The sequence below is a fragment of the Sebastes umbrosus genome, chromosome 15 (genome assembly GCF_015220745.1).
Source record: "Sebastes umbrosus isolate fSebUmb1 chromosome 15, fSebUmb1.pri, whole genome shotgun sequence".
Lineage (NCBI taxonomy): Eukaryota > Metazoa > Chordata > Actinopteri > Perciformes > Sebastidae > Sebastes > Sebastes umbrosus.
The window spans coordinates 9958855-9977699 of NC_051283.1; the positions used below are offsets into that span (position 1 = coordinate 9958855).

The window sequence follows — 18845 nt, forward strand, 5'->3', positions numbered from 1 at the left end:
CATGACAGGTTAACAATATTGCCAAAGCGTCAATTCAATAATAAATAAAAAATAAAAAAATAACAAAATAAAAACAAAAACATATATATATGTATATATATATATATATACATACTGTATATACAATTCATTAAGCAAATTACAATTTATAGATATTTAAAAAGAACATGCATGTAAATGGAAGAAAAATAATAAAGAAGTAATTAATGTTTGTTGTGTCAATAAAACAAACAAACAAATAAAAAACAATTAATAACTATATATTGCAATATCAAAGGATAAATGTAAAAAAACCCCAAAAAAAACCCCCATGAAGTAGAGTAATAAATAAAAGGCAGAGTGTGAGTTACATCTATTATGTGTTGTTATGGTTGTTGTGGTTGTCTCTTAGGCTGTGTTTTATTTTTTAAGTCTCTCCTCAGAGCTTATGAAGAACTGAACATATATGATGATGAGCCCTAGAGCTACTATGGAAGAGTGCAGTTTAATTATTTATTTATTTATTTATGCATTTCTTTTTTTTGTTCCTTTAATTATTTTCTACCCTCTATTTTTGTTATTATATTATTTTGTATAATTTAAGTTATCCTTCCTATCCAATTGTGCTTTGTATGTTAGAAGTATTGAGTTTAGATTACAATGCCTTAATGTTTGTAAATTAATTCTTCAATAAAATAAATAAAAAATAAATAAAGAAAGCATAAAAAACATACTAAATTATTAGGGTACCTCTGTAAAAGATCATGTACAATAAAGAAAGCATAAAAAACATACTAAATTATTAGGGTACCTCTGTAAAAGAACATGTACAATAAAGAAAGCATAACAAAATAAAAAAAAATAACTGAATTATAATATATGTTATATAGTATTTTTGAATGACTTTCTTTAGCAGTGCATTAATGTTGTATTAGCTACGCTATATTGAAATCTTATTTCTGTGTGATGATATATCTGACCTGAATATGTTTTTATTTCATTCAGGCAGCTTTCGTGGCCACCTCCAAGGGGTCCTGATTCACGTGCGTCAGAGGCAACACGTTTCGAGGATACACAGCAGCTACAGCAGTTCATCCTGAAACACTCAATAGATTTACATTTTATCCGAGTAGCAGGTTACATTTCTGTGCATCCAGCCACCACGTCGCTCCGCAGACTTCTCTCCAGAGTTGTCTGCTATTCCAACAACAACAACAACAACAACATCATGGGGAAAAGAAGCAGGCAGAGGCAGAAACAACAGAATACTGGCAGAGACGACAGAGACAACGCTGTAAGATCCACACTACTACTGCTGCAGCAACTTCTGCTAATGTTAGGTGCAAAAGTACTCAGTCAGGCCACACATATATTAGCTTTATATACTGAGATGGTTATGTTTACAAATCTTGTGCAGTCATGCTGCTATGATCACTGCTAAACAGCTGCTAACACCACAGAGCTTTACTGTTAGCTACCTTTAACTTCCAAAGCCATGTGTAAACCATCATTGTTGTGAATGCTGGAAGCATATATCACAACATATGTTATTCTACTGAGTTTATTTTTATTTTTCGTCAGACCATTTTTTTTTGCAAAGCTACTCGTTCCACATTTTTCAACATAGAAACTCCATTCAAACATCAAAACGTGCAGCTCAATTAGGACATGATGGCTATTACTTTTCTCATTCCTAACTTTCATATTTTCAGAATTATTAACCATAATTCATCAAAAATTCTCCATTGAAATGAATGGAAGACATGTTCAGAATTTAAACATTTTCATGCATTTTCAACTGTTCACTGCTCATTCATACTTTCACCTAGAAACTCCATTCAAACTGTAAAATGTTCCACATCATCCATAGATTCTGGCTATTATTACAACTTTCATTCATCCTATTTGTACTTTTTGAAATATCTAACTTTATTTGGAGCTTGGTAAAATTCCCCTTTTTGTATGTTAACAGGAAACTAGGGATTCACCTATTTATTTTCAAAATAAAAGCCCCAGAAGGTAACTTTCTTAACAGGCAACTCAGAACTAACTATTTACAAGGCTTCAGCTTCTTTTCATGCAGTTACAACTTTTATTTACTGATTCATAATCTTTTGATTCTGATTCTGTATCCTTCTTCATACAGATTAAAGCCAGCAATGCAGTTTAGCGTCAGCTATTCAAAAACCTTAAAATATTCCACATCATTATACACTATTGATATTATTCAACTGTTCAATGAAATTCATACAAATTCAACCCATTCCCGTTTTTCCACTTATTCCTACTACTTCACCTTCTTCTCCCAACATTTAAGCCAGCATTACAGCATAGCGTCAGCTCTTCAGCAACCAGCATTCACACCGCAATTTCTTCAGAAATTGCTTTTCTAGTTTGTCACATTAGTCTAAGATATGTGCCTTTTTGATTTTGCGTGTGGGGGCTTCACCAGACTTCAATCAGAAATGTGTTAATTGTATGTGTCCATGCGTACAGGGTCTTTAATGAAAACACCGTGAAGGGTAAGAAGCAAGCAGGGTTGAAAACTCGACAATGTAATTGAAATAAAAACGTATTAAGTGAATAATACATGCCGAATTGATGATTAGACAATACTAAAAATGTATGAGGTCTTATGACGTGTTTTCAAGTTATTTACCTTTCACCATAAGCAAGAAAACATTAAATTGACATATTTTTAAATGAGGTTCAATGCAGCATTTTTTTTTCATACACAAGATTGTATCTCCATTTTGCTTTTCTAGTTTTATCTCTAATCAAAGACAGTTATCAAATATTATTTTATAGCTCTAAATAATAATTAATGTGCTGCTAAAGACATGTAAATCCAGAGGACAGATGGTAATTTTGTAATGGGTTATGTATGAATAATTGTGATGTTTGGTTTTTTGTCTGATGGGTCTTACTTGTCTGTCTGTCTATGGTAACAGTATGTCTACTGTATGTGTACTTTTTCTCAAACTGAGCTGCCTATGGATGCAAAATGAATTTCAGTGAAACTGACATTAAAGTTGTATCGTATCGTGTATAGTTCTAACCATGCGTCCATGTGTTTCAGGGCTGGGGAGCCGGCTATGCTGACATTGTCAAGGAGAATAAGCTGTTTGAGCACTACTACAAAGAGCAAGGCCTGGTGCCTGGGGGAGAGTTTGAACAGTTTATGGATGCAATGAGGGAACCGCTGCCAGCAACCATCCGCATCACTGGATATAAGAGGTGAGCCGGACAGATTTATAACCTGGATTCACACTCTTTTGTCTTGTTTTGTAATTTAAAGTGTCAAGTGTGGTCAAAGCCATGCAATATGCTGTACAATTAATGTGCCTTTTCTTTCTCTTTCTCTTGTGTCTCTTGTATATTTGTCACCTTTTGAATTTCCCATTTTCAGGTCACTAAAATATTTCCATAGATCGAGTGCTTATTTTCAGATTCACTATAGGTGTTAAAGCTGTAGGAGACAGTTGGACCTGGTTATTTAACTGTAATTGATAAACAGGCTTCTGAACTAAACTTGTATGATGATAGATGAGAGAATAAGGCATGATTAAAAGTTGATATGTAGGCGTAAACTCATCATCTTGTTCTAAACTCCAATGTTTGGGCTTGTAAGGAGGACAGTGGTTTAAATTTAATGTATTTTATAATGTTGGATTACTGCTGCCTAATGCCAGTATTTTGTTGTTACTACTTGTTCCAGCCATGCCAAGGAAATCCTCCACTGTCTGAAGGAGAAATACTTTAAGGATATTCAGGAGGTGGAGATCGATGGCCAGAAGATGGAGGCTCCACAGCCGCTGAGCTGGTAAGATCTCAAGGTTTATCCGAGAGGCTGAAAGAACACACAGATTCAAACTAGAAACTCAGCTCGCACTGCGTCTATCCTCTCCAGGTATCCCGACGAGCAGGCCTGGCACACCAACATGAGCAGGAAGATCATTAGGAAGTCTCCCCTGCTGGAGAAGTTCCACCAGTTTCTGGTCAGCGAGACGGAGTCGGTGAGTAAACACAAACAGAAAAATTTACCCGTGGCTCCGTTTTATGGCCGTGTTCATTAAATTGACCCTGGTTGGGGGAGTTGGAATCCAAAATGTCAGAAGAGGCGAGCATCATTTAGTGTGTTTGTCCTTGCAGGGTAACATCAGCCGACAGGAAGCCGTCAGTATGATCCCTCCTCTCCTCCTGAAGATTGAGTCACACCACAAGGTAAAAAGCACTGCCCTCCTTTTGAAGGTTTAAAATAGGAGCTCTGTCTGCACTTAACGCATTTTCTATTTTAATTTTTTTTTCTCACTTGTGTCCCCCTTGTAAAACACTTTCCTTGTGACTTGAAGTGTTGACGTGCATGTGTTTTCTGTGCAGATCCTGGACATGTGTGCAGCTCCAGGGTCGAAGACGGCCCAGCTGATAGAGATGCTCCATTCTGACATGGACGTGCCATTTCCAGGTAACACACACACACACACATTTAAAACCTGGAAAAGATGCTACAATGACAGCATCTATATTGAGCCCCGTTTCCACCGCAGGAACTTTCCCCCCGAAGAACCTTTTGAGGAACTCATTGCATTTCATTTTCATTTCAACCGCAGGGACCAGAGTATAAATTAAGTTCCTGGGACATTTTATGGGGACATTTTACCCCCAAAAAAGGCCTAGGTCGGGGGAGGGGGGGGGGTAAGACTGTCTGTAAGTACAGGAACTTTCTGGTTTGCAGTGATGACCCGTCGCTGATTTGGTAAAACACACGCAGCACCGCTGCTTCAACTCGTGTACCGCTTCATTCATAAACAAGGAAGTACTCTAGTATCGATTTAGGACCATTTTAGGACGAGTAGATAACATTTGTCTTTGTTTGATAACACTGAAAGGAAAGTTAGCCTCTGCTGTCGGCCTCCTTTCCAACGTTTCCTTTAGATGAAACAGGTGGACACACTGAACCGCAGAGTGTTAATCGACCACCGGCAGCCCACGTCTCATGTCATGTTGCTTTTTCATACGTCAGCAGACTAATTTGCCTAATCTTCACAGGTGTTTAGACCACAGTAGAACCTGAAGGAACCTTTTAGTTCCTGGAAAAGTAGTTTCAGGGACTAAAAGTCGCTTTTGGTGGAAACCTGGATTTACACAGTACAAAGTAACCCAGGGAGTTAATCGGCAGTCCCTTTCCACTTCAACAGTAGTTGACTTTTCTCCACTCTTTCTACCCTCCAGAGGGCTTCGTCATTGCCAACGACGTGGACAACAAGCGCTGCTACCTGCTCGTGCACCAAGCCAAGCGTCTCAACAGCCCCTGCATCATGGTGGTCAACCACGACGCCTCCTGCATCCCCACGCTCAAGATCGACGAGGGCGGCAAGAAGAACATCCTCTTCTACGACCGCATCCTGTGCGACGTGCCCTGCAGGTCAGCAAAGAGCTGAAGCCTTATGGCTTCTGTCTTTCACCACTGACACAGTACTGGAGGAGAGTTTGGAAGTCTGAGGAGGAAGTGGATAAAGAGAGAAATATGGTGTGATAAGCTCGGCTGTGTGTGTGTTTGGCTGGAGAGGAGATTGTGTGTGACAGATGCAGGGTCCTTCCATGTCCTTATAAAGGGCTGTTAATAATGTTTTGTTCTTAATGTTTCAGTACATGGTTGGTGGTAAAACCTCCTCCTTCTAGTGTCATTTTATGGCCAAAAAGCAGAACTGCATTTGTTTGCAAATGCTGCCTGAGTTAGGCCAGCTGTGGTGCCGGAGCCAGGAGCTCCTGCCAAACACAACAGAGGGAGAGGGGAGGGGAGGAAAAGCAGTAATGAAAACGGATGAGAAGCAGGCAGGCAGGCAGGCAGCAGTGATGTGAACAGTCAGCTAAAGCCCGCCGTTTAGACAATTTGCGCTTGGCAGACATTTTTGCCCTGTGAGAAGAAGTGTCGGGGATCTCCGGTGGGTTTCGGCCCCTCGGGCCAAACCAGGGGGGATGTGTCTGACCCGGCGCTGCTGTCTGCTCTGTGTTTCTGCAGCGGCGACGGCACCATGAGGAAGAACATAGACGTGTGGAAGAAATGGACGACCAGCAACAGCCTGCACCTCCACGGGTGAGTGGGGAGAGTTGTGTGTGTTTGTGCTTTTCGTGACAACGTAGGGAACTCGTGCACTTGTGTGGTAGACCAAATTGACTAAAGGACGAGGGAATGGAGTGTGTTCTTTTGCTGCTAATTAAAAAAAGTTGGCTGTATTACAGAGCTTGTGTGTGTGTGTGTGTGTGTGTGTACGTACCAGGCTCCAGCTGCGTATCGCAGTGCGCGGCGTGGAACAGCTGGCTGTGGGAGGGAGGATGGTCTACTCCACCTGTTCACTCAACCCTATAGAGGACGAAGCTGTCATCGCAGCGCTGCTGGAGAAGAGCGAAGGTAACAAACACTCACAGGGCTAAACCAATTTAAGCAATATGTGTTAGACTTTTTATTCAAATCAAAGTTCTATTTCCAGTTTTTTTTCTCTCAACTTCAGGTAGTTATTGCTGTGCTATAGGAAACATAAGTTAAGAGTCTCGGCCCACAATCCACCGCAGCGATTTAAAAAGATGATCTTTGTCACAAAGTTACCTACAACGTTAACTAGCTCACATTGTGTTGTAGCAGTAGTTTGATGTTTGGATGGTGAAATTTGTCAACAGCACTGATGCTTAACTTATTAGTACGACGATTAGGGCTGCAGCTAATGATTCTTTTTTATTATTGAATAATCTCCCAATACTTTTATAAAATAGTCACAAATGCCCGTTATAATTTCCTACAGTCCAAGGTGTTGTCTTAAATATCGTTCATTTTTGTCCGTCCAACAGTCTAAAACCCATCAATATTCAGCTAATCACAAGGAAAAGCACTAAGTCTCCACTTTTAAGAACCTGAAACTTGAGAATTTGTGAAATTTGTATCCATAAAATGGTCTTATCTTTTCAAGCGATTCATGTTAATAAATTAAAATTATTTGCATTCGTCATAAACGATCACTAAACCTGCTAATGGTTGATTTGTTGGTCTGGAAGCTGACTGTCCTAAACCGGACTGAGTGTGGAAAATATTTGGTATGGTCAAATAACTTCATGTGCATCCGTATCAGAGTCATTTGAAAACCCTGTGTAGTGTAATAATGTAACTAAAACAAAATGAGTCTCCGATGCGACTCTGTGTTCTGGATGAAGAAATAGTGTATTAACACAACAGAACACTTCTGCTATGATATACTGTTAAAGACCACCGTGGAAGAAAGTCTAATTTTCTCTTCCAGCTATGGCGGTCTTTAACACTGTACGTTAGGCATCACCAACCACCATCATGTTTTAGGAATCATTTATTTTCACTATAATTCCATCCATAAGTAACACAATGACAGAATGTATGAATATTTCAGTCCTGGCTTCCATACACTAATAAAATATCTAAAAGCTAAAATCTTATTAAATTAAGGTCTTAATTTGTGTCAGTTTAGAGGTGCTTGACGTGAAAAAGTTTGGCAGCCACTGGGCTATAGTATACATATTAATTGAATATCCCTGCTGTATGGTATATTGTAAAACTGGTCGGGCTGCCTCCTCTTAGTCGACTAATTGTTTTTTTTGGTCTCAGTCATTTAGTCATTTTTTATGCTTTTTTCATGTTGAATGACTTATTTCCAAGAAACTTCTGAGCACATCTCTGATTAACACCAGATTTAAAGTGGTGCTTTTGTGCAGATATGTCGATTTAATCAACTTATCGATTAGTCAATAATATCGACTAAGAATTTCTTTGGTCGAGGACATCCCTAAAAACTAGTCAGAGATCACAAAACAACGGAGTCGGAGCACATAAGGTCAATAGCTGTAGAGCCAACACTACAGTTTAATTCACTTTTGAGCTGCTAAATGTATCCTTATGTATTGAATGAGTGGTTATTTTTGGATATAAATTTCAGTCTTTTTCTGCCAAGTTGTAATGTCTTTCCCATCCCCGTTGCCAGGAGCGTTGGAGCTGGCCGACGGCTCGGCCGATCTGCCAGGGCTGAAGTGGATGCCCGGGGTCGCTTCCTGGAAGGTACAGGAACGTTTAAGTCTTTGACGTGTTACAACAAACCAACTCGCTACAACAAGAAACCATGAAGGAAAACAGTGTTTAGGTCGTGGAAGTGCTTCAACTTCAAAGTCAGACAGAATTTTTCTAGGTCGGATGCTCTGACTGTGGATTACTTTGATTGGCTCACACACTTAAACGGTTGTTGTCTCTGTAGCTGATGACCAAAGAGGGCCAGTGGTTCGCGGATTGGTCCGAGGTCCCACGCCATCGTCACACGCAGATCCGCCCCACCATGTTCCCGCCAAACGACCCAGAAAAACTCGCCAGCATGCATCTGGAGAGATGGTACGTGCACACTCACACATTAAAGTTGAGATGAAATGAAATATCCCTTTTTTAACCCCTTTATAACACATCCCTGGTCATAATGTGCACCTATTTAACAACAGATGCAAACCTTAAAGGGAGATTTGTCAAGTTCTCAACATGGGAGTGGGCAAATCTGCTTGCTTTATGGAAATGTATGTATATATTTATTATTGGAAATCAATAACAACACAAAACAATGACAAATATTGTCCAGAAACCCTCACAGGTACTGCATTTAACATAAAAATATGCTCAAATCATAACATGGCAAACTGCAGCCCAACAGGCAACAACAGCTGTCAGTGTGTCAGTGTGCTGACTTGACTATGACTTGTCCCAAACTGCATGTGATTATCATAAAGTGGGCAAGTCTGTAAAGGGGAGACTCGTGGGTACCCATAGAACCCATTTTCATTCACATATCTTGAGGTCAGAGGTCAAGGGACCCCTTTGAAAATGGCCATGCCAGGTTTTTCTCGCTAAAATTTAGCCTAACATTGGAGTGGTATTTAACCTCCTTTGCGGCAAGCTAGTATGACATGGTTGGTAACAATGGATTCCTTAGGTTTTTCTAGTTTCATATGATACCAGTATCTTCACTCTATAAGCCCGCTACAACCTAAACATTCCAAGTTGAATTAAAGAAATTAGTGGCGTTAAAACAAATTTGCGTCAACTTTGACAGCCCTCATTTTTATATTAAAATCCAATCTTTTCTTCCTTTTAAACAAAATATGACATGTGCTTATGTAAGCAAGTGCCAACTCATTTCAACCAATAATATCATGACATCCATCCACCGATCAATCTGCAACTTTTAGCGACAACATTCTGCAGCCCGTCCACTTTTTAGCGGTCCAATCAAATGCAAAAAGGATTTGATTTAAATCCCTCTTGTAACTGTACACCGCTCATATATATTCCTTTTCACTGAGGCATACATCATAGTACAGAAGCTAAAGACGCTGTAACTTCCATTTTACTGGGGCTTTAAGGGTTTGTTGCTATTATATAATGTGAAGGACATAACTCAAACCCACAAACCTTTAAGTCCACATATGACTCGGTTCTAATAGCTTCGGCTAAAAGCTCTATAGCCAAAGCAAATAGGATGCGGTGAGAGTGGGAAGCCTTGTTTAACGTCCCTTTGAGTGCCAAAATAATCAGAGCGTATAGTCTTTTGGTGAGTTCAGTAACATTGGGGTGATTTAAAAAAAAAAAAAAAAAATGTATCCCTCTAATAAATATTTTCCCGAGGTGGAATTTTTTTCAGTGTATATAAAAGGAGGAGCCAAACCCTTCTCTTAATTTAGCTAATTTTTCTCATCTTTTTATCCTCCTGAGGGGTGTTTTGTTCTCACGAAAAGCAGAGAAACACAAGCACACTCACTCCCAATCTCTTCTGTTTTCATCGACGCCAACTTCATTAGCTGAGTAATGTCCCCGATTTATTTTCTTGGCACAGCTTTGCACACACACACGTGCGCACCGTCTGCACGGATGCTCATACATGTACACACCTGCACTCTCACTTAATGGTGGATGATGTCATTTCTCCTCTGCAGCTTTTTACTTTAACGTTCAGACGGACGGGCACGGCGCCGGGCCAGCAGAGGGAGCTATTGTCACGCGTTGTCTCAGCATCTTTTTTTATTTACTGCTGGGAGAAAAAAAAATCCTTGTTTATGTTCACAGTAGGTGGCACCATAAAACTCACAGCTTGATTTATGTGTGTGTGTGTGTGTGTGTGTGTTTTAATGTCAGTATGAGGATTCTGCCACATCACCAGAACACTGGAGGTTTCTTTGTGGCTGTGCTGGTGAAGAAAGCCCCGATGCCTTGGAACAAAAGATATCCTAAGGTACTTCCTCACAAATACACACCCACACTTAATGGATGATTAGATTGCCAGTTGTACTTGAGGAGGGAAATGGAGCAGAATTCAGTGGGGTATGCCTGTTGAAGCAGCAGTAACCCCCCCCCCCCATCCACCCTTACTGCATCACTCACCTGTTACTAACCACAGCTGGGACTTCTTCTTTCTTTCTTCTTTGTCTCCCCCCCATCGTCTCCAGCTGAGGAAGGACATCTCATCCAGCTCAGCGGCCCAGACTGAAGGCACCCCATCGGCCTCGACCCCCGCAGACACCCCCTGCCTCCCTGAGAGTGCTGTAGAGGAGGAGGAGGAGGAGGGGGACGGGGAAGGCCCAGAGGGAAAATTGGAAAAGGAGGCAGAAGAGGAGGCACCCAAAGGAGCTTCCTTGGCCCAGGAGCGCGCTGCTAAACAAGATGGAGTGTGTGGGTGAGTCACGTTGGTGTGGTGGCAAGCTAATGAACAAAGGACCCGCTGCAAGGTCTTTAGACATTATAATAAAAAAGATGACAGAATGAGAAATTACTCTTCGGATTAACAAACCCATCACTGGTCCCTGAAGAAATATGCACATTTTAAGCAATTCGTCGTCGGCCAATGTCATCATTAAAAACTCATAAAAAAAAAATTTCTTCCATGAAAGATTTATTGAAACTATTTGACATGGGATGTTTTTGCAGCACAACCAAAGTAAATAATGTATTTGGAATTTTTAAAGGTGCTAAATGTGAGATTTGGAGCATTTCTATTGCCTCTACATGGCTCTCAACATCGTGACGGCTGAGCCGGCGGCTCGTAGTTAACGAGGCTAATGGTGCTAAATGTGAAAACAACAGCAACAGTGCTGACAGAGATAACCATGTTAACCTGGGGGGGGGGGGGACGGAGGGTGGGTGGCGTTCCGCAACGGCGCCATCAGTCGGGACGCCGTTATCAGCTGTAAGCCAAATTCACACCAGAGTAGAGACGAAGTGCGGCTTGCAGCGAGTTGTCGTGCAATGTCTATGAAATGCTGCGACGGCCGCTCCCGAGCTCAGCGACTAACTAAAAGTTTAACTTTTGGCGGAAAAGTGCGGTCAGATAGGACCTGCAGCCAGTCAGTAAACAGATCCTTCAACTCCTTTGACATGTCGACAAGAATTCTTTCCCGGCTGAAACGCATGAATACGCCTCCCTGCCGCACAAAAAAATTTATTATTGCGCCGTACTTCGCCGCTGCCTGATGTGAATTCAGTGTAACTGCCATATGAGAGCAGTGCAGAGCGGCGGCAGTGAACAAGCCAGTGGGGCACGCTCAAGAGCACAAACATTCACTAAAACCACACGCGAGACTTCATTCTCTGCTCAGGTAGACATTACTTCTCTATATCTTTACATAGCAAATAGTTGTTTGCTGCTATATTAATGCTCTGGATATCGTATAGAGCACCTTTTTAAATAAGCATAAATATATTCTCTGAGTCATAAATGAATGTCTGTCTCCTCTCTGTGTTTTCCCAGGCCTCCAGCCTCTAAGAAGATGAGGCTGTTTGGTTATAAAGAAGACCCCTTTGTGTTCCTTACTGAAGATGACCCAGTCTTCACCTCCATACAGTAAGTATCTCTATTTGCATTAGACAAGGACATGTTCGTTTTTCTGCATTTTTTGGTGTAGCAAAAACTATATATATTTTTCTTCTGTTTTCTCTAGATCTTTCTACGATATGGCCCCCAACTTCCCTAAGCTCAACGTTCTGACCAGGACCCACGAGGGCAAGAAGAGACACCTGTACATGGTGTCCAAAGAGCTCCGCAACGTGCTGCTCAACAACAGCGAGCGCATGAAGGTGATGAGGGTGTATGTGTATGTGTGTGTGTGTGTGTGTTTTGGAGCAGATCATAGCCAACATTGAAAGCCAGGTTTGATGATGAAGACAAAAGACGATAAAAATAGATGCAACGAATCAATGATCAATTCTTTCCTGGAGGCGATGCAGCTAGTATTGATCACACTACATTGTAGTTGAAACAGACTGCATTATGTTTATTATAGCAGTGCATACGCCAGTTTTTGGATGCAGACATATTTGTTTTACTTTGGTACATTAGTTTATTTTTATAGTGTGTGTGTGTGTGTGTGTGTGTGTGTGTGTGTGTGTGTGTACATATACCAGCCCAGCCTAACAGATGGGACCCTCTCCTGTCCCAAATCCCTCCGGTCCTCCACCCTGTAGCACCTGCACAGGTGGCACTCTCTGTGTTTGTGTATCTCAGTCTCTTTGTTCTCCTCATTGTGTTTGATCCCACTTTTTAGTCACTTTCTATTGGGCTAAACCACAGTGAGTTGCCACAATATTGTAGATTCTGGATGTGGTGACTAAAAAACAGGCCCATGTTTACTTCTCTTCCCCTTTTTATAACATCTCAAGTTTCATTCAGAAAATCTCTGGAATAAGGCTTTTTCAGAACATTAATAGTTTAATATTAAAGGATAACTTTGGTATTTTTCAATCCTTTCCCATGTGTTAAGTGACTAATGGGGACAACACTTTTTTTTAAAATGGTCCAGTATTGAGGGGTGTGCGCTGCAGCCGCTAAACGAGCTGTAATGTAATCCTTTGGGGCAACCTGGTAACGTCAATCACGTCCACTAAAACTGCTTGATTTTGCCAACTGACAGGCTCAGATTGTTATTATAAGCGTCTGACAACATTACGGAAATGACCCCTACAGAGAAATGAAACAATTTCTTTACCTTTCGCTTGATCCGGGTCTGTTTGTTATCGCGGGTCTCGCTCGGAGAAGTCTCATTCTTAAATCTCGCGTCGCATCCACATTGTCGAAATCATCTAAATATTCAGCCACGACATTGAAAATCTTTTAGATAACACTAAGCTACGCTTTCTGTAGTCCAACAACACAACAAACTCTGACAACACCGGCACTCCTCTTTCCACTCCTGTTTCCACCGTTGTCTTCCGGCAACAAGTCACATGACACAATGACAAACAGGGAGCGAAAGGTAAGAAGAATGTTTCATTTCTCTGTAGGGTTCTTTCCATAATGTTGTCGGACACTTAGAATAACAATCTGAGCCTGTCAGTGGCAAAAACAAGCACTTTTAGTGGGCGTAAATTGACGGTAATGGGTTGGCCCAAATGATTACATTACAGCTTATTTAGCAGCTGGCGGCTGCAGCGTACTCCCTCAATACTGGACCAATTTCACCTCACAAAAACTGGGAAAATAGGGTCCAGATTGAAACAAAAAAGTCATCCTTTAAGTGCATATAATCTCTATTTCTCTTACTTTATATTCTCATATTAAATTATTATGCAAAGTTAATTGTTCTTGCTTAACTTCCCTTAGGTTGGTAAAGAATTCAACATGCATATTTATTTCAGAAGTGTTGTTGAATTTTAACCTGCAAAACAAAAACAATCACTGACAGTTTCCTCCCACTCGTGGCGGGACACCAGAGACCGGCCGCACCGTGTTTACCCACACTTCTGTAATATCTCGTACAGTAGGTGCCTTGAGCAAAGCAGCTTGAACATCAGTAATTACAAAACACATTACCAGTAATACTACAAGACCCAAGACCACACGTAACATAATTAGTCCTCTTATTTTTATTTAAATTACAACCCTTGGTTGTTTTTTCAGGGGAGATATTAATTAGTGCAGTTAAAGTCAGTAGAAATTGGCATCATTGTGTTGTTTTTGCAATATGTCAGCATGCTTTTTTTGTTTGTTTGTTTGTTTCTCAGGTCATCAACACAGGGGTGAAGGTGTGGTCTCGCAACAGTGATGGAGAGGAGTTTGGATGTGCCTTCAGACTGGCTCAGGAGGTAACACACACACATATATATATTGGATTTTTCATCCACAGCACCCTGGACATCACTTCACATCCTCCCACATTTAAATCTTCAGTGGAACAAAAATAACTTGCTGTGATTGGACTTGTTCTGTGTTGAGCGGCGTCTTATTAACCGAAAGCTGTGTTATTGTGAAAACATGACATTCTCTCAGAGTCTTCACACCTTTCAGCACATTTTCACACAAGTCCCATAATCCTCTTTTTGTATGCAAATCAACCTCTTGATTTGAAGTGAAAGCCAGACATGCAGTGATGCATGGTTTTTATTTCTAGGACTTCCATCACCATACCTATTCTTTGATTTTTACACAAAATGTCATTGTTAAAGCAGCTCCTTTAATGTGTGTTCAAACATGCAGTTTAAATTATTCTTACTGTATTCACCACAGAAGTGGTTCTGAATAACAAGAGAGCCAGACGGCAGAGTTCACAATCCAAATAAAACTTCATTAATTGTATACGCACCATGTAACTGTAAAGAATCTGGATTCATTTTATTGGGCTTCATAGGGCTGTCGCAATAACAGCAATATTGCAATACTGCGCTATTGACAAGCCAACTGCAAGGGGATGGCAAGCTACCGCCACAACTGCTATGCTCACGTTTTTACTTTTTGGAATTCTTTGCAATGGGAGCGCAGCATTTTACACTTTGCTACAAACGTAAGCAGCGCTACGAGGCGCTGAACGCTGGACATTTGGTGTTTTCTCTGGTTGCCGAGAGTTGAAACACGTTGCACTCGTCACTGTCTCTTTTTACCCAGCCATCCAATCTCAATGGAGGAAGGAGGGTTGGTCTTTAAGTGCTGAACAACATCAACAACAGAGGAAAAATTAATACACATAGACCAGCGGGTACGTCTTCTCTCCCTACGTGCTCTGGCCTTGTATCATAGCAACCAGACGCAACCACAGCATCTCAGCTGGAAAAAAAAACAACTGCGCCCCCATTGCCCTTCTCTGTTCAGCATTTATCAATAAACAAGTATATAATTAGTTTTAAAACTCATCTTTTCGTCATTTAAAAAGCATCAATATACCTAGCCTCACAATAATGCTTATTTATAGAGCAATAAAATCTGAATAAATGAAATAATTTGAAAAACAAAATGGCAATAGTACCACATATCGTGCTGTTGAGCTGATCATTATTATTACTGCAGGGGAAATTCCCTTCACAGCGACAGCCCCAGGTCTTCAGAATGACAACCACGTCTCCTCTCTGTCCAACCAGGGTATCTACACTCTTCAGCCGTACATTCGCTCCAGGATAATCCGAGTGAGTGTGGAGGACATCAAAGTGCTGCTGACCCAGGAGAACCCCTTCCTCAGCAAACTGGAGGAGAACGCTCACGCTCAGGCCAAGAAAATGGGTACGCACGGCAAAAATATAAGACATGTATTCCAACTTGAATAACCCCTTTCAGAAAAGTAATTACTATTACTACAGATTGTACTACCCCTGGTTTCTTTTCTGATACTGAAACAAAATATATTTTTTGGGAAGCAGCCGAAAGCAGCCTTAGAGGTTAGAGTACTGGATTAGTGACTGGAAGGTTTCTGGCTTGGCTGGCATAAAATGAGAGAGGAAAGTGAATGAGTAATGCTTCGTCTTCCTCAACAACTGGTGTTGGAGCTGCCCTTGAGCAAGGCACTGACCCAAAAACTCTCTCACAAAAGGAGCAGTAAAAGAAAACTGTAGTTACACTGGTAAATGTCAGATATGTAAGAAACTGTACATGGTGTTGCTTTCTAGTTCTGAATCTTATTCTTCTCTCCACAGTAATGGGTAGCATTGTGTTGAAGTACATTCCCAACTCAAAGTAAGTTGTTTTTTAATATTTGAAGTGTTTGTACGCATGTCATTATCCTTTTTGAAGTCGTTTTTGGTCGTTTCTGACACCCACCACAACCCTCTGTTTTGTCAGTAACCCAGCAGAGCCTCAGTGTCCCATCCAGCTGTGTGGCTGGAGGGGAAAGACGTCCATCCGAGCCTTCGTCCCCCGCAACGAGAGGTTTCATTACCTCCGAATGTTAGGCGTGGAGGTCTTCAGAGACAAACAGGGCGTCGGGAAGAAAGGGAGGGACGGAGAGAAGGAAGGAAAGGAAGAGGTAGAGGACGAAGTGGAAAAGGACGTTGAGGAGGAAGGGGCGGCGGAGGCGGAGCTGGACTTGGAGAACGGTGATAAGAACAGGTCATCAGAACCAAAGAAGCAACCAGGAGACTAGCAGCTTGGGAATGTAGAGGAGATGGTAGAGAGACAGGAGGACTGACTGAAGACGTATCGGAGCTCTTAAGAGCACGTCGAAGACCACATCATGTGGTAGAAGGAGGGTGATGTGCCTCTACGGGTTTCTCTGTTCACCACACTGCCACTGCAGAAGGATTCCCTCCCACAGATGGACTCCCTTGGGATTTTTACTTTTTGGATTCCCTCCAGGAGTTTTAGTTAAATGGCTTGTCTTATTTTACTGTATTTTAAAAGGTATACTATGCAGCATTTCCTAAAAAACAATGCATAGACAATTAGGACCCACTAAGAGTGTGTCGGTTTCTGCTTCTGATTTTGCTGTGTTCGGGACGTTTCTGGGCGTTAGCAAAGAGCCTTTGGGTGTGTAACCCCCAGTTAATAACAGCGTGCAGGGTGTGAGGACAGTTCTCATTCCCAGGTCGTCAAATACTGCCGCTTTGTCTCGCCCCTCGGCGTCTGATACTGAGGCAAAATGCACCCTTTAGCGGCGGTACTTGACGACCAATAGGTTGTTATATCGCTGTGTTTTTGTGTGTTTCAGCTTTTCCCCGAAATGCATTCATTCAAAATCTGGCAATGCGGGACCTTCCCGCAGGGTTGTGAGGAGGTGTGGGTGTATTTATTTGTGCATTAGAACGTAACCGCCATAAAACAATCAGAAAATAAAGTTTTATTCCTCTGTACACTGCTTTTTTCCCCCTCACCATCGCCGCTCCCTCTCTTTATTCACTCTCTCTCGCCACTTTGAATGCTGTGTTTACAAACAGCAACCGACAATGCGACATAGTATACCTTTAACAAACCTATTCCACTGATCAAGTGGCTTAAATGTTTCTTTTAGTTGCTCATGAGAGGTTTACTGCTATCTCATTTTGTATACCTGTAATTAAGCAGAAATATGGAGTTGATTAAAAGTGTTAAAGGTTAACTGTGTCACCACCTGTTCACATTATTGACTTTATTTTCATTCTTGGTCTACTGAAGTATCAAAGGCATGTTTGAGAAGGGGTTGATTACTTCTGCAAATTACAGAATTAATAAAATTAGGAATTAAATAAAAGTGTGAACCCATAAAAACAGTGGTAAATAAAGTGGGTACTGGTGCATCCTGGGACGGGCCAAGGGTGCTGCAAGTTTTATTTCTTTTTACTGAATATTTATAATAAAGTTTCACCACATTATTACACATTAACTGGCATTAATATTAACTACCTTTTCATATTCAGTTTTCAACTGTAGAAGAATTTAAGAAATAAGCTGGTATAGTGATCAGAATCACCTTTATTGGCCAAGTATGTGTGCACATACAGGGGATTTTACTGTTTTATTTGCATTGCTCTCAATGTACACAAACATAGAAATAACAGCTAGGAACAAGGACTACAAAGCTGAACAAATAAAGATAAAGAATAAACAGGACAGTTCAACCTCTGCTCTTTTTCTTGAAGGACGGAGCATCATGCTTTTCCAATTTCACAGCTGTCAAATACAACTGTCAGATGCAGCAATGATACCAAATAAGGTCTCAACACAAAACATCTCTCTTTAGTCAACAAAGATATATATATTTTTCTTATTATAGATTTGTTTTTAAAACAACTAAGGTAGGAATATGGAAAAGAAAGAATATGAAAAACACAAAGTTAACTTCCCATGACAGCAGCATATTTGCAGCATCTTGTCAGCGGTTGCCACGGCAGCTTCACTGCACTGGATGGACGGATGGACAGACAGACATCTCTCCTCCTGTTTATTACCCAGTCCAGCTGCCATGACAACAGCCGTCATGACAACCAGCCCCCTCACCTCTCTCTGGTGACGGGAGGGAACAGAGGACAGAGGGACCACAGAGAGCATCACTCCTACGCTCTCCTCTTCATTTTCTTCTCCCGACTCCCTCCTCACTTTTCTTCTCTTATCCTCTCTCGTTCCCTTCTCTCTCTTTTTTTAAAATTTTTTTTTATTTGATCTGTGACCTCTAAAGTGCACGACAGTGGGTATTAACCACGCGGGAAGAGCGACTGTCATGTCAATTCCCTCGGCTGTGGATGTGCCAGTGACAGCGCTGTTTGCAGAGGCAGAAGGGGACAAGTCTGGGACAAGAGGAGTCAATGTTTGGGTTACATGCTCGGATCGAGAGGAAGGGTAAACCCAGTTGTGACCTGCTTTCCTCTGCTACTGTTTCCAAGGAAAACAAAGGCACATATTGACTAAAATCAGGCTGATTTTCAACCTTCATCTGTACTAATATGACAGAGACAGACGGAAATGAAAGACTAAATGGTTGATGATTGAACAGCTGAGGGTTGGAGAGGATGAACAAGGTCAGGGAGCAAAGAGAGTTTTGAAAAATTTGTGTAAGGTATTTCAAGGTTGTGCCATAACAGAGGGGGGGCGAGAGCTGCTTGCGGAGCCAGTCAAGGATGAACGAGGAGAGAAAAACGCTCTCTTTTT

At 41.3% G+C, this 18845-nt stretch overlaps 1 protein-coding gene across 1 annotated transcript; it reads left to right on the top strand.

Moving 5' to 3' along the window:
- Positions 1–993: 993 nt before the first annotated feature.
- Positions 994–17497, top strand: nsun2 (NOP2/Sun RNA methyltransferase 2). The gene is made up of 19 exons (XM_037796037.1): positions 994–1273; positions 3059–3216; positions 3698–3802; positions 3890–3995; positions 4132–4203; positions 4360–4444; positions 5212–5404; positions 6002–6076; positions 6261–6391; positions 7983–8056; positions 8250–8380; positions 10169–10265; positions 10480–10706; positions 11778–11870; positions 11968–12103; positions 14027–14107; positions 15374–15512; positions 15923–15962; positions 16068–17497. The coding sequence occupies exons 1-19, from the start codon at positions 1208–1210 to the stop codon at positions 16366–16368; spliced, it is 2310 nt and encodes a 769-aa protein (XP_037651965.1). The 5' UTR covers positions 994–1207; the 3' UTR covers positions 16369–17497.
- The last annotated feature ends 1348 nt before the right edge of the window (positions 17498–18845 follow it).

Coding starts and splice junctions, on each gene's coding strand:
- nsun2 (XM_037796037.1), top strand. CDS start 1,208: ATGGGGAAAAGAAGCAGGCAGAGGCAGAAACAACAGAATACTGGCAGA. Junction 5,405..6,001: donor CTGTGCGACGTGCCCTGCAG/GTCAGCAAAGAG, acceptor GTGTTTCTGCAG/CGGCGACGGCACCATGAGGA. Junction 6,392..7,982: donor GCTGCTGGAGAAGAGCGAAG/GTAACAAACACT, acceptor CCCCGTTGCCAG/GAGCGTTGGAGCTGGCCGAC.